This window comes from Terrapene carolina, unplaced genomic scaffold (genome assembly GCF_002925995.2).
Source record: "Terrapene carolina triunguis isolate 2854851 unplaced genomic scaffold, T_m_triunguis-2.0 Scaffold58, whole genome shotgun sequence".
Classification (NCBI taxonomy): domain Eukaryota; kingdom Metazoa; phylum Chordata; order Testudines; family Emydidae; genus Terrapene; species Terrapene triunguis.
The window spans coordinates 53,354,808-53,367,613 of record NW_020664409.1 but is presented as its reverse complement, the minus strand read 5'-3'; the positions used below and the strand labels follow the sequence as shown (position 1 = coordinate 53,367,613).

Here is a 12,806-nt window from a genome sequence, read left to right as displayed (position 1 = left end):
GTAAGGAGAACTAGAGTGAAATTAACAAGACTACAGTTGCACTACCACTATTTCGGAAACATATGGATAGCAGTGGAACTGTCAAGAATCATGCCAATTTCAAGATGGCATTAATTGATAAAGCTACAAGCAGCAAAAGAAACAAACAGTTGTACTATTCACCAGAGAGGAAGACAACTAAGGTTAGGTGGGAAGTACTGTAGTACAGGCCTCCTTCTGACAGCAGCTTGGAGGCCACTGAAGAGGGGAAAGGTATTCATTTCATATTTAAATGGAAATCTTCCTTCACAGCTGCCAGGAAGTCCTTGAAGTGGGCAAAAAGATATGAGTACTAGGCAGCCAGTATGAAGTGATGCGTCAAAAACTCCTAGTAGCCAGGGACAGATACAAAAGACTGAGCCCCCTGAGCAAGGTCCAGAGAATACCTTGGTATAAATTCCAGGACCTTCCTTTTGCCCAGCAGCATGTGGTGGCAGAGAGTTAAGGGTTCAAACTAGAACAAAGTCCCCAGACTTCACTGATGCAGGCTCTTCACAGTCTTTCCAGATTCTTGCACCCATCCCTGCAATATCTGAGCACATGAGCTAACAGGTTTATAGTAGTATTCTGACTAGTAGATCTGGTACATTTTTCAAGACCTCAGATGAACCTTCCATAAATCTAATTACTACTCAGCTTTGACAGAGACTTATATCTTCAAAGGAAATAATTCTAGCACAACTGGACTGTGAGGACCAGCAGTAAAAATCAATGGAGAGGAAAGAATCTTCCCTAAAAATGCAAAAACAGAAATACCTAAATTTCTGAAGGGGGGGGGGGGTAGGAAAGACAGAACAGGTGAACACCATAAAGCAACTTTAAGAGGAAAAGTTATATTTAATATTTTTCAAGTAAATTTTCTGAAATTCTGACACAACGAAGAAAAAAAAAGCACAATTTTTAGAATTTTTCCCCAATGAAATTATATTGCTGTAGGCACATATTTCCTCTACAGACAACACAAGTTGATATATTTGACACAACGCTATTAAAGAGCCACTAAAAATATTTCTAACACTGTAAAGGTGCTCACTGGGCTACTTACACATTTTAAAACTTTAAAAGCTAAGACAGACAACACAAACTGACCTAAGCACAAATTTTCAGATTAGTATTCTGTTAGAATCTTGATTTTAAAAAAAAAATCGTATTTTACTTGAGAATTATCTGTTGCAGCATTAAATACCTTTATTTCCCTTGTAATTCAGTGCCATAAATTGATTGTGTCACACCTAATTTCAATATGGCACTAAAAATTGTCACAGAATTGTTAATATTGCACTAAAAACGAGACTCCATTAGGAATGTTATATTCCACTGACAGTTTTTTTCACTTTGTAACAATAAGTAAAACATTTTAAACATCTTCTTACACAAAGTTACGTTAGGATTGTTCTGTTCACGTTACTCCACAAGTAATTTAGGTTTAACCACAAGAATTAAAACTTAATCTAATTAGTAACTGGCTCTTACATCATCTACCAAAGCACTATAACCAGCTTGGGACAAAGTAGTATTACTTTCTGCTTCAATGTATACTGCAAATTGAGTTGCAAGAAATAACTAGATTACCAAAAAAAAACCCACCAAAGACACTACAGAAAAATTGCTATAATGAAATTGGATTCTTACCCTACGCATGGCTTCCTCCTCCTCTTGACGCTTTTCATAGTGTGCAAAGTCATCAAAGATTGAGGTGGTATGCTTGAAAGTAGCAATTATTTTAAGCACTTGCTTGGCTTTTTCTAGGGGTACCTCTTGAGTGTCCCTCGAATTGGTAACCGGTTTGTTGTCATTGTTTTCCAAACGAATGTGCCGCAGCTGGTTATTGGGAACGTCTTTGACAAAGATCCACTTAACATCAAACTTCCCCTTCCACTTATCCTGAGACCAGACTCCGGCATATGCATTGTAGTCCACAACAGACTTCATCTCAGCCACTCCACAAAAATGTCCACTGCCATTCACACTGAAGAGTAAATAGAGTGGACCTTTCCCATTCAGGGAACGGTAAGCAGCATCCAAGCGTTTATTACCATGTTCAGTACTACACCAGATAGAGTATTTAATGGAGCGGTGTATATCGTCCTCCGAATAGCTTTTGATTATAAACACCCGTCCATTCTTCAGATTCCAATCAAAGTCTTTGGGATTATAGTTGTTTATGGCCTTTAGTTTCTCCAGTACTGGGTGCACCTCTACACCAGGTGAAGAGCTGACAGGTACAACACCTAAGCCAAAGTTTTCGCTGCCAGCTCCTCCATTGTTCTGGCTGAAGCCCACGCCCCTGTTACGAGGAGCTACCCAGCGGTTTTGCAGCTGCTGTTGCTGCTGCAACTGGTGAGGCTGGGCCTGCTGCTGAGGTCCTTGTTGCTGCTGTGGTTGTGGTGGCTGAGGCTGCTGTTGAGGCAGTTGGCTTTGCACCAATGGTGGTGGTTGAATTAATGGCTGAGGCTGCTGTATTATAGTCTGAGGAGGCAGTATTGGCTGGGAAGGGGGTGCTTTTACCACTGATCCTTTCTCATCCCAAGTTCCAATGTTCATGTTGTGTTTTATAGGAGGTGGTGGTACAGCAGGGCCCCCAATTCCCACATTACCCTTAGGCTTGAGTTTCGGCTGAGGTTTAGCAGGCTTCCTAGCGATGGCAGCCCAGGAGGTTGGTTTAGGTGCTGAACTGCTAACTGGGGGCACACTATTTGCTGCAATGCTTGTCATACCTGTACTGCTCAGAGCTGAACCTACAGTTTTTGTCACAGCAGCTGTCATATCCCCACCAATTTTCAGTCCAGTCATGCCTTGTTCAATGCTGCTAATCCCAGGCACCTTGCTCAAAGTATCATTGCCAAATCCAGCCTGTCCATCTGCTATGGCTCTACCAAGAGAGCTAGGTGGATAGCCATAGCTGCTGCTATAAGCAGAGCTTTGTGTTGATTGTCCCTGAGATCCACTTGTCCCCCATGTAGAGAAATCTGCATTCCCAGGAAAAAAATTAAATCCATGTTGACCAAGGAATGGAGGGGTATTTCCTAAAGCCCCAGGTTGACTAAACACACCATCAGGTATATAGTGATGTTCACCATTGCTCATCTGTCCATAGGCTGTCAAGTATGGCATTGGAGGGTCACCTGCAGTGGACCATGCTGCTTCACTTAGAGAATATGGAAATCCAATGGATGGAGCATAATAACTAGGCATGTATGGGTCTGACATTGGTGGATAGCTGTTACTCTGCAAGAAAATAAAGTAAAATCAGCAGTGGAACTTTCCATTATCAACATAATTCAAGGGAAAATGGCAGGCATCAGACAACAAATAATGTTGATGCTTTATTTACAGTATTCCCTTTTACTTTCCCTTTAAGGCTACAGAAATCTCAAACAGATCTTTATCTGAGAATATGTGGAGATATACCTATCTCATAGAACTGGGAAGGACCCCGAAAGGTCATTGAGTCCAGCCCCCTGCCTTCACTAGCAGGACCAAGTACTGATTTTGACCCAGATCACTAAGTGGCCTCCTCAAGGATTGAACTCACAATCCTGGGTTTAGCAGGCCAATGCTCAAACCACTGAGCTGTCCCTTTGAGCTTCACATGCATCAAGTTTCTTTTTTCAAAGATGACTTTAGTGTAAATCTACCTTTTTCTCTAGTAAAAAATTACATACAGTAAAACCTCAGAGTTATGAACACCTCGGAAATGGAGGCTGTTCATAACTCTGAAATGTTTGTAACTCTGAACAAAACGTTATAGTTGTTCTTACAAACGTTTACAACTGAACATTGACTTAATATAGCTTTGAAGCTTTAATATGCAGAAGAAAAATGCTGCTTTTGATCTTAATTTAAATGAAAAAAGCAGAGTTTCCGTACCCTGTCCAATCTTTTTTTTTTTTTTAAACTTTCAATTTTTTTAGTACTTTACGTTTAACCCAGTACTGTACTGTATTTACTTTTTTTTTTTTCCTGTCTCTGCTGCTGCCAGATTGCATACTTCCGTTTCCAAATGAGGGGGGTGACCGGTCAATTCATAACTCTAATGTTCGCAACTCTGAGGTTCTATTGTATGTAATATCAACCAGAGTATTAACTGTCATCCTAAAGACTACTGTGGGTATGGTGATGTTAACCTTCGATTATAGATAGGCATGGAAGGATGAGATTTTATTGGTAAATATCAGTAAGCGCTGATTTCACTGCCTACATACAAGCAACAAAAAAATTCCTTTTAACAACAGAAATTTACAAACAGGCAAAGTAAGAAAAACGCTGCTTGAGAATTTAAGGGTTTGATTTAAGGATATTTGTATATTTTGACATGTGATGTTGACAATGTGCTTTTTAATGGTTATAAAGCTTTAACTTTTTGAATCTCAACATCTAGTGTCATTAAACAGTCTGATTCTACCAGGGTCTGACACTCCCAATAATATCCCATATCTAAAAAAAAAAATGCTTAAAAATAAACATTGATATCTGTCAATTTAAAAAAACAAAACTGAATTCTGCCACACCTAGTTATAGAGTGATAAAGAACTTGAGAAATTTAGTGCTTAATATATTAAGCAAGATTAAAGATACCCATGTGTGAAGAAGAATCTATTCAACTAACTTGAAGTAGATCTTCAGTAGAGATGGAAATGCCTCATGCAAGTGCTGAGAGACTATTATAACATAGGTACATACAATCTGCAAAACTCACATCTTGTTACATTAGTTGTTTTTGTTATAAGCTGCTCTTTCTTCATATACAAACCCAGTCTCAATAGGCCTTATAATATTTTATATTACTTAGACTTAAGTGAAACCATGTAACCTTTTTCCTGAAATCCAACTGGTAGCAAAAGAGGTCTCAGAATATTCAGTGTTTTACCAATTAACACTTTAAGGAACACATTTAAAAACAAGCAATAAACCACAACAAGGTGTGAATTCCAACATGAATCCAAATATTGGACACTCCAAGGCCTAGTCATGTGTTACTGCACTTAAAAAAACTAGAAAAGCTTACAATTATTTTAAGTTTGCTGTGTTTTAGAAAATAAGTTTCAAACAAGGGCCTTATCCAATCCTTAGAATTAGAATCATGCTAGCTATAACTAAGAGAAACATAAGGATATTCATCAGTAAACATCTACATTATGTATACCATCTAAATTTAAAAGTTCAAACCTGGGCATGCAAAATTATACTACCAAATCAAATTCATTCTTAATAGCAAAAGGACTAAACTAAGGTATTTAAAATAAAAAGTAGCTCAACAAATTAAAAATAAGACAACATAATTTGTAAATATGACTGTAGTTTTCTTATATTTATGCAGTTTTCTTATATTTGTTTCTTGCCGAGGTTCTCATTATTATTAAAATGAAATTATTTTCAGTGCTTCGTGGGAGGACACCCGGGTATCTATTCGGTTCTGGATAAGAGATAATAAAAAGTACTCATGCATCTCATAAAAAAAGTCCCACAATATTTAAGAGTGGATAACATCAAACATATGATTCAATTCAATGGTCTAGAGAAGTAATGCAAAATTTGCATGCTGAGTTCACTCCCAGATCCCAGGGTCCATGGAATAAAAGGTGCTGAGGAAGCAAAGCATTCAGCCCTTTGAAAGGTATAGCTCAAGTCACTTTAAAGACTCCCTTCAGATGACTCAAGTGGCATTGATTGGTTTGCAAAGATGCCACTTCCCATCTTCCTCCACAGAAAACAGCCCAGTGTTGTAACATCAAAGCAGATGGGCAGGAAAGGAAAACCACAAAATCCATTTCAACCACCTTCATTCCCTCCTCCATCCCAAAAAGAGTATCCTGGAACTTTCAGATTTATCTTAATTATTGAATTAAATGTTTTAAAAATGTTTTAAAAAATGTTTTAAAAAATGAATTTAGTATTACAAAAGATGGAGGATCAACAGCTCCAGAAAGTGAAGTCATCCATTTACTGGCAGAAAACTTACACAACAGGCAATATTAAAACTTCAGGGGCCTTGATTATGCTATCAATTGTGTATTAACAACTCCTGTTGACTTCAGTGGAAATCATGTGTACACAATTACTACTACCTAGAGACCCAGGAACTATTGTCTCAACAATATAGCAGGGGTATACTGAACTCACTTAAAGTTAGAAGGCAAAAAAGTAAAGGATACTTCTGATTCTAGAATGCATACATATGCATATCTATATGTTAGACACACAGAACTGATTAAACTTAATCCCATCCTTTACTTGAAGCTTCACAAGAACGTTACTATTAAAAAGATGACATGTTTTAGACCTATTACATGCTAAGCATTAAGTTATGTTTCAAACATATACATAGTAAACTTTCTTAATTCGGTGTAAGATGAGGAAAGCTTAGCTACACAATTAAACTCTGAATATACTTCAAAATAGCAATGAATGCTCACCTGATTTGTCTGGCTACTTAGATATGGCTCAAAGTCATCATCATTTACTGCATCCTTTTGATGAATCGAACCGTTTTGTACTGAAACTGAAAAGCGAGCTTGTATTAGGCACTCTTTTAGAATTGTGGTGTTGTAACTTTAATTCAAAACAAAACACAGCTCAGTCTTAATTTCTACTAAATTGTCATCTGTATGGTCAACTGCCTGTTCTCCTTTTTTTGTTTTTTTGAGAAACAGAACATCTTGTATTGATTCAGTTACCAGGACTGTTACATTTTAGATCTCACAAGTGTTTAAAAGCCAGTACATGATATTTCTCTCTGTGAGAGAAAACCATCTAAAGCCTAGGCTATTGAATCAAATGAGGTAACAAATTTTGATGACAGATATATACATACAATATTCACAAAAGCACTGCAAATAAGTTTTGCTTGTAAGATTTAATTTCAAGATAATTTCATTAAACAACTATATACATTATAAAGTACTTGTTACAAATAATCAGGTAGACAGGTTCTCTTCTGTTTAATCCTACACTGCATTGTTGCATCAATTTTAATGAGTGCTTAGATGACAGTTGTTAGAAAGTAATCCAATGAAGAAACAACGGTGTCTTATAGCTCAGCTCAAGATTTACAAATACTTATTAGGAAAGGAAAACATATGTTTCATGAATGACAGAGGTCTGATGGTTTACAATTCGCTTTTTTTCTGTGATAAAACACCTGCAGACACACTCACTTGGCATAATTTCACAGTGCAGGAGTGTGTCAGAGCAAACCATTTTTCCTGCAGTCATAAGGGGAAAAAAACCAAACAAATGAATTCAGCATTATTGTCTGCAGAAAACCTGTACAATGAAGAACAAACCAAACTGCTATGTCACAGCTCAGTCTATAACCCTACTAAACTGCTTAAGTGTTGAAGTGCCCTGTTTCTCAGAGCTTCACATTTATACTACTATGGTCATAGTGCTATTTCTACTTTTTTTTTGGGGGGGGGGGGGAAATCTGAGTTTATTAATATATCTATGTTACTTTCACGGCAAGAGGAAATTTGCCATACCAAGTTTGTATAACAGTAAACACACTTTTTAAAACTGAGTACTCATTATGCTATATATTATACAAAGACATAGGAAAGCAAGTTCCATTACCTCAGGAAGTCCACAATCTAAGGGCAAAATCCTCTGGGGAAAAACATGACTACTTGGGAGGAATGAATACATTTCCCAGTTCCTTCCAGCAATGGACAGCTTGGAACCAGTGCAAAGTGAGATTATGCAAATAAGCTTCTTACCCACCCCCTTTGGCTCCCACTCTGCTATCCCCTGCAACCTTGTAGTAACACTTGCAACGAGAGAGGAGAAAGAAGCAGGAGCTGAGTCCCTGAAGTGATGTTACCCTCCTTCCCAACACGCTTCCTGCTACCAACTGGGATATCTTTCTCCCCTCTCCTCTGGGATACCCTAGAATCAGAAGGTGGAAACACAAGACCTTCATATCACTCAATCTCTCCCTCACAAATTCCAGATTGTTCTCACTTTTTTAGTATTTTGTTTAGAAACAATATTATGAAGTTTCCACCACTTCCAATGGGAGACAAGTCTAGAACCTAATACTTTCCTTGCTCTTTCTTCTTCAAGCTTATTACTTGGGATTTCCATGTGAAAGGTGGGCACACCTTCCATGGCACCCCACCACTGCATTATATAGCATATCTGCCTGCTTCACAACACCAAAGCACGATACTTAAGCACTTCTCCAATGTTATACCCAAGTCTAGAGTTGCATCTCTTTCCCCAGATAGGGCACTGCAGCTACCTAACATCTAACACAGTCACTCTGCAGTGGATGGGAATTGGAGCAGGTATCCCTCTTCACGATACTAATACCACTTTCCAAGCAGATTCAAATAGTCTTGACACAGCTTTGGCTGAGCTCCATGCAAACAGAATATGGACCTAAATTGGACAAGCAGGACAATAGTACAACAGATAACAATCAGTCTCAAAGCTGTGTGGGTGCCACAATGAAACCAAATAGTTCTGGATTGCCATACTGTCAATTTCCTAGTGATGAAGAATTCTAGCCCTGAAAATGTTTTATTTTGGCTCTTCACTTTAACTTGAACTGGCTTATTATTAAAAAACAACATAGATAGCACCACATATTTAGTCAGTACTTTTCAAATAAGTTAAGATACGTGATCTATGCTAAAAGCTCACCAATGTTCCAACTTCACTTTCACCTTGCTTAAAATATTAACTGGTAATTAACCAACAGTTCCCTTAATGCTACCCTCAAAATAAAATTCTGTTGTCTACTTCCATAAATAATTAGTCAGCAATCTACTGATTAATCAAATTTACAGTATGTTCTTTTTAGTATCGTTTTGCATTGAATGAAAATTTGTGTCAAAATATTCACCTGTGTCCTTTTTCACAAGTGATGAACACAAAAATGTAAGAATGAAATTTGCATTTGTGACGCATGGCTAGAAAGGGTTAAACATCCTGCAAAATAAACAACCCTCTAAACACATGTGGGGAGATAATGTTTGTGTTTTTATGTATTTACATATTATGAGTAGGGTTGACAATGTAATCAACAGTCGCTGTCTTATGTTGCATTCTGATAATTCAGAGATCAAAAGAACATCTTAGCATTTAAATGAATTGTAAACACAGGATAATATCTCAGTATTCATCTCTCTTTGAAATGTATAGCAAATAATCTGTGAATGGTGGAGGAACAAGCAAATTGCCTTATGTTAATTCTATAGCTAAGTACCAGCGATGGACTTCATTCAAAGTCATCCTAATTACCTTTTGATCCCCGAGGAAATCCCAACTTGTCAAAGAGGACATGAAATTGTATAAAAAATCCTTGGGTCCTGATTCTCTCATTTCAGATCTGCTTAAGCTTCACCAGAGGAAGTTTGAGTCGCAAGACTGAGGTCCTAGTTATGCTGGTACGCCCTGAATATGATATTTGGACACTGGACTATAACATATGAACTGAATTCTAAAGGAACTCTTTGCATCTACAAAGCTCACATCTCTGCTATAAGAATGAGGAGTACTTGTGGCACCTTAGAGACTCAAATTTATTTGGGCATAAGCTTTCGTGGGCTAAAGCCCACTTCATCTGCATGCAGTGGAAAATATAGTAGGAAGATATCTATATACAGAGAACATGAAAAAATGGGTGTTGCCATACCAACTCTGATGAGACCAATCAATTAAAATGGGCTATTATCAGCAGGAGGAAAAAAAACAAAAATACTTTTGTAGTGATAATCAGGATGGCCCATTTCAAACAGTTGACAAGAAGGTGTGAGTAACAGCAGGGGGGAAATTAGCATGGGGAAATAGTTTTTACTTTGTGTAATGATCCATCCACTCCCAGTCTTTATTCAAGCCTAATTAAATCGTGTCCAGTTTGCAAATTAAGTCCATTTCTGCAGTTTCTCGTTGCAGTCTGTTTTTGAAGTTTTTTTGTTGAAGAATTGTGACTTATGTCTGTAATTGAGTGACCAGGGAGGTTGAAGTGTTCTCCGACTGGTTTTTGAATGCTATAATTCTTGACGTCTGATTTGTGTCCATTTATTCTTTTGCGCAGAGACTGTCCAGTTTGGCCAATGTACATGGCAGAAGAGCATTGCTGGCACATGATGGCATATATCACATTGGTAGATGTGCAGATGAACGAGCGTCTGATGGTATGGCTGATGTGATTGGGTCCGATGATGGTGTCCCCTGAATAGATATGTGGACAGAGTTGGCAATGGGATTTGTTGCAAGGATAGGTTCTTGGGTTAGTGTATTTGTTGTGTGGTGTGTGGTTGCTGGTGAGTATTTGCTTCAGGTTGGGGGCCTGTCCGTAAGCGAGGACTGGCCTGTTTCCTAAGATCTATGAGAGTGAGGGATTGTCCTTCAGGGGTAGGTTGTAGATCCTTGATGATGTGCTGGAGAGGTTTTAGTTGGAGGCTGAACATGACAGATTCCAATGAGAAACTGCAGAATTGGAATTAATTTGCAAACTGGACACCATTTAATTATGCTTGAATAAAGACTGGGAGTGGATGGGTCATTACACAAAGTAAAAACTATTCCCCCATGCTATTTTTCCCCCTGTTGTTACTCAAACCTTCTTGTCAAACTGTTTGAAATAGGCCATCCTGATTATCACTACAAAAGTTTTTTTTTTTCCTCCTGCTGATAATAGCCCATCTTAATTGGTCTCGTTAGAGTTGGTATGGCAACACCAATTTTTTCATGTTATGGTGTGTGTGTGTGTGTGTGTGTGTATATATATATTTTCCTACTGTATTTTAAACTGCATGCATCTGATGAATTGGGTTTTAGCCCACGAAAACTTATGCCCGAATAAATGTGTTAGTCTCTAAGGCGCCACAAGTACTCCTCGTTCTTTTTGCTGATACAGACTAACGTGGCTACCACTCTGAAACCCATCTCTGCTATGAATCTAAACCTCAATGAATTGAACTCATGTCTGTATATACATTGATCTTTTAACCATTCTCTCTCTCTTGTTTAATAAATTTTAGTTTAGTTAATAAGAACTGGCTGTAGCGTGTATTTGGGTAAGAGCTGAAACATTCATTCAGCTGGGAGGTAATGTGTCCGACCCTTTGGGATTGGTAGAACCTTCTCTTTTAATATGATGAAATAAGACTTTCAGAAATCATATCTGATTTAGGTACCTGGATTGAGGCCTGAGGCTGGATCACTTTAAGGGAACTGTGTTGTTTCGACTTCTGAGTAAACAGTAAGGTAATGAAGAAGCTGTTTTATGCTGGCTTGGTAAATCTAAGTATTAGAATATTCACGAGCTTTATGGGGACTGTCGGCCCCATTCTTTGCAGTTCACCCTAATTGAGTGACCTCAGCTGGCCTCCAGTCACAGCATTAAAAGAGTGAAGCTGATTTTTCTTAACTAGTATGCAAAATACTCAATAAAAATGCCTACTAAGTTTCCATTCCTATGCTTCGTTCTAGTTTGAGACCTCACAGTTAAATTTAACAGCTTTATTTTAAGTAAGAAAACATCATATAATACAGTGGAAGATGATAGGAAAGTACTGACATCTGCATATCTTGTAATTTTAATACATTAGAACATGCAAATTGAGAAGAAAGTGTTTTGGAAAGAGCAATAATCAAACACTTTCATAAGAAAAGGCACCTTTTTATGGGTTGAAGCCTATTCCAACCAACAAGCTCTCTCAGTAATTGTCCAAGAGTTGACAGCTGAAACAGACAATACCTTCAGAGAAACGTATTTTACTCATTCAGTTCTTGCAGCAACACAAACTCTTGCTTCTTTCACATAAACCTGAAATATATATTACTGCTCTGCTACATATAGATCTTCCTGGATCTCTACATACATAGTGTATGTTTTCCCTCAATTTATAATTAATTGTCAATAAAATGTCAGAAAAGAAGTCTCACAAGACCACATAATTTAGTTACTTTCACAATATTGTCCTAAGGTGTTTTACAATTTCAATGTTAACTGCTCTCATACAATATCTTACCACTATTCCTACTTATCCTCGTATACCTTACTGCACTACTTCCTTCCCGTCTGCCAAAGATGCCGCCAACAACTACCCTTTTTTCCATTTTCTTCCATGTATCAAAATATATATATTCCCCAAACTAGTCTGTCAGCTCACTACTCTATCCTGCTTCAAAGACCACTTCAAACAGGAACCCTATCATGAACCCTGCAGGAGATTACCAGCTGTTAATGTATAGCCAAGTAGGGACTACCAATATCTACTTTATTTATACCCATGAAATAAGTAAAAACTCTGAATGACTCAAAACCATCTAACTGTGTATATTAACTAGTCTATGTAATCAAGCACTCCTATCACTGTTACCTTCATCCTCCTTCCCCATTCCCTTTATCATCTGTCATATCTTGTCTTATAAGACTGAGCTATTTAGGGGAGCGATTGTCTTTTACTATATGTTTGCATAGTGCCTAGTGCTGTATGTGATTGGGACATCTGTCGGTAATACAAATAAACCATTTTCACTAGCATATAGTAATACGCAGTTAATATAAAGTATTTAACAGGATGCAATCTAAAATAGTCTAGATCAGGTAGTTTAGGCCCAACATTTAGGTTTTGGAAAAAGGTTTTACTTAAGAGCTTTATTTGGATTCTAACATTATGCAGAATTCATAATGCACCTATCACAAAATTATGCTAGTGCACGTAAATCAAAGTAAAATTCACTAGTCTTTGTTCATTATTAAATAATTACAGGCAATCCATGCATCAAAAGCTTTAATTCAAGTACAGACAATA

General features: G+C 37.6%; 1 protein-coding gene across 1 annotated transcript in view; it reads right to left on the bottom strand.

Annotated features, from left to right (window-relative positions):
* Nucleotides 1-12,806, bottom strand: part of YTHDF3 (YTH N6-methyladenosine RNA binding protein 3) — a 48,096-nt gene that overhangs the window by 30,529 nt on the left and 4,761 nt on the right. The window contains exons 3-4 of the mRNA XM_024211483.2: nt 6,456-6,541; nt 1,672-3,267 (exon numbers count right to left, since the gene is read on the bottom strand). Of these exons, the coding sequence (XP_024067251.1) occupies nt 1,672-3,267; nt 6,456-6,541 (1,682 nt within the window). The remainder of the gene's footprint in view (nt 1-1,671; nt 3,268-6,455; nt 6,542-12,806) is intronic.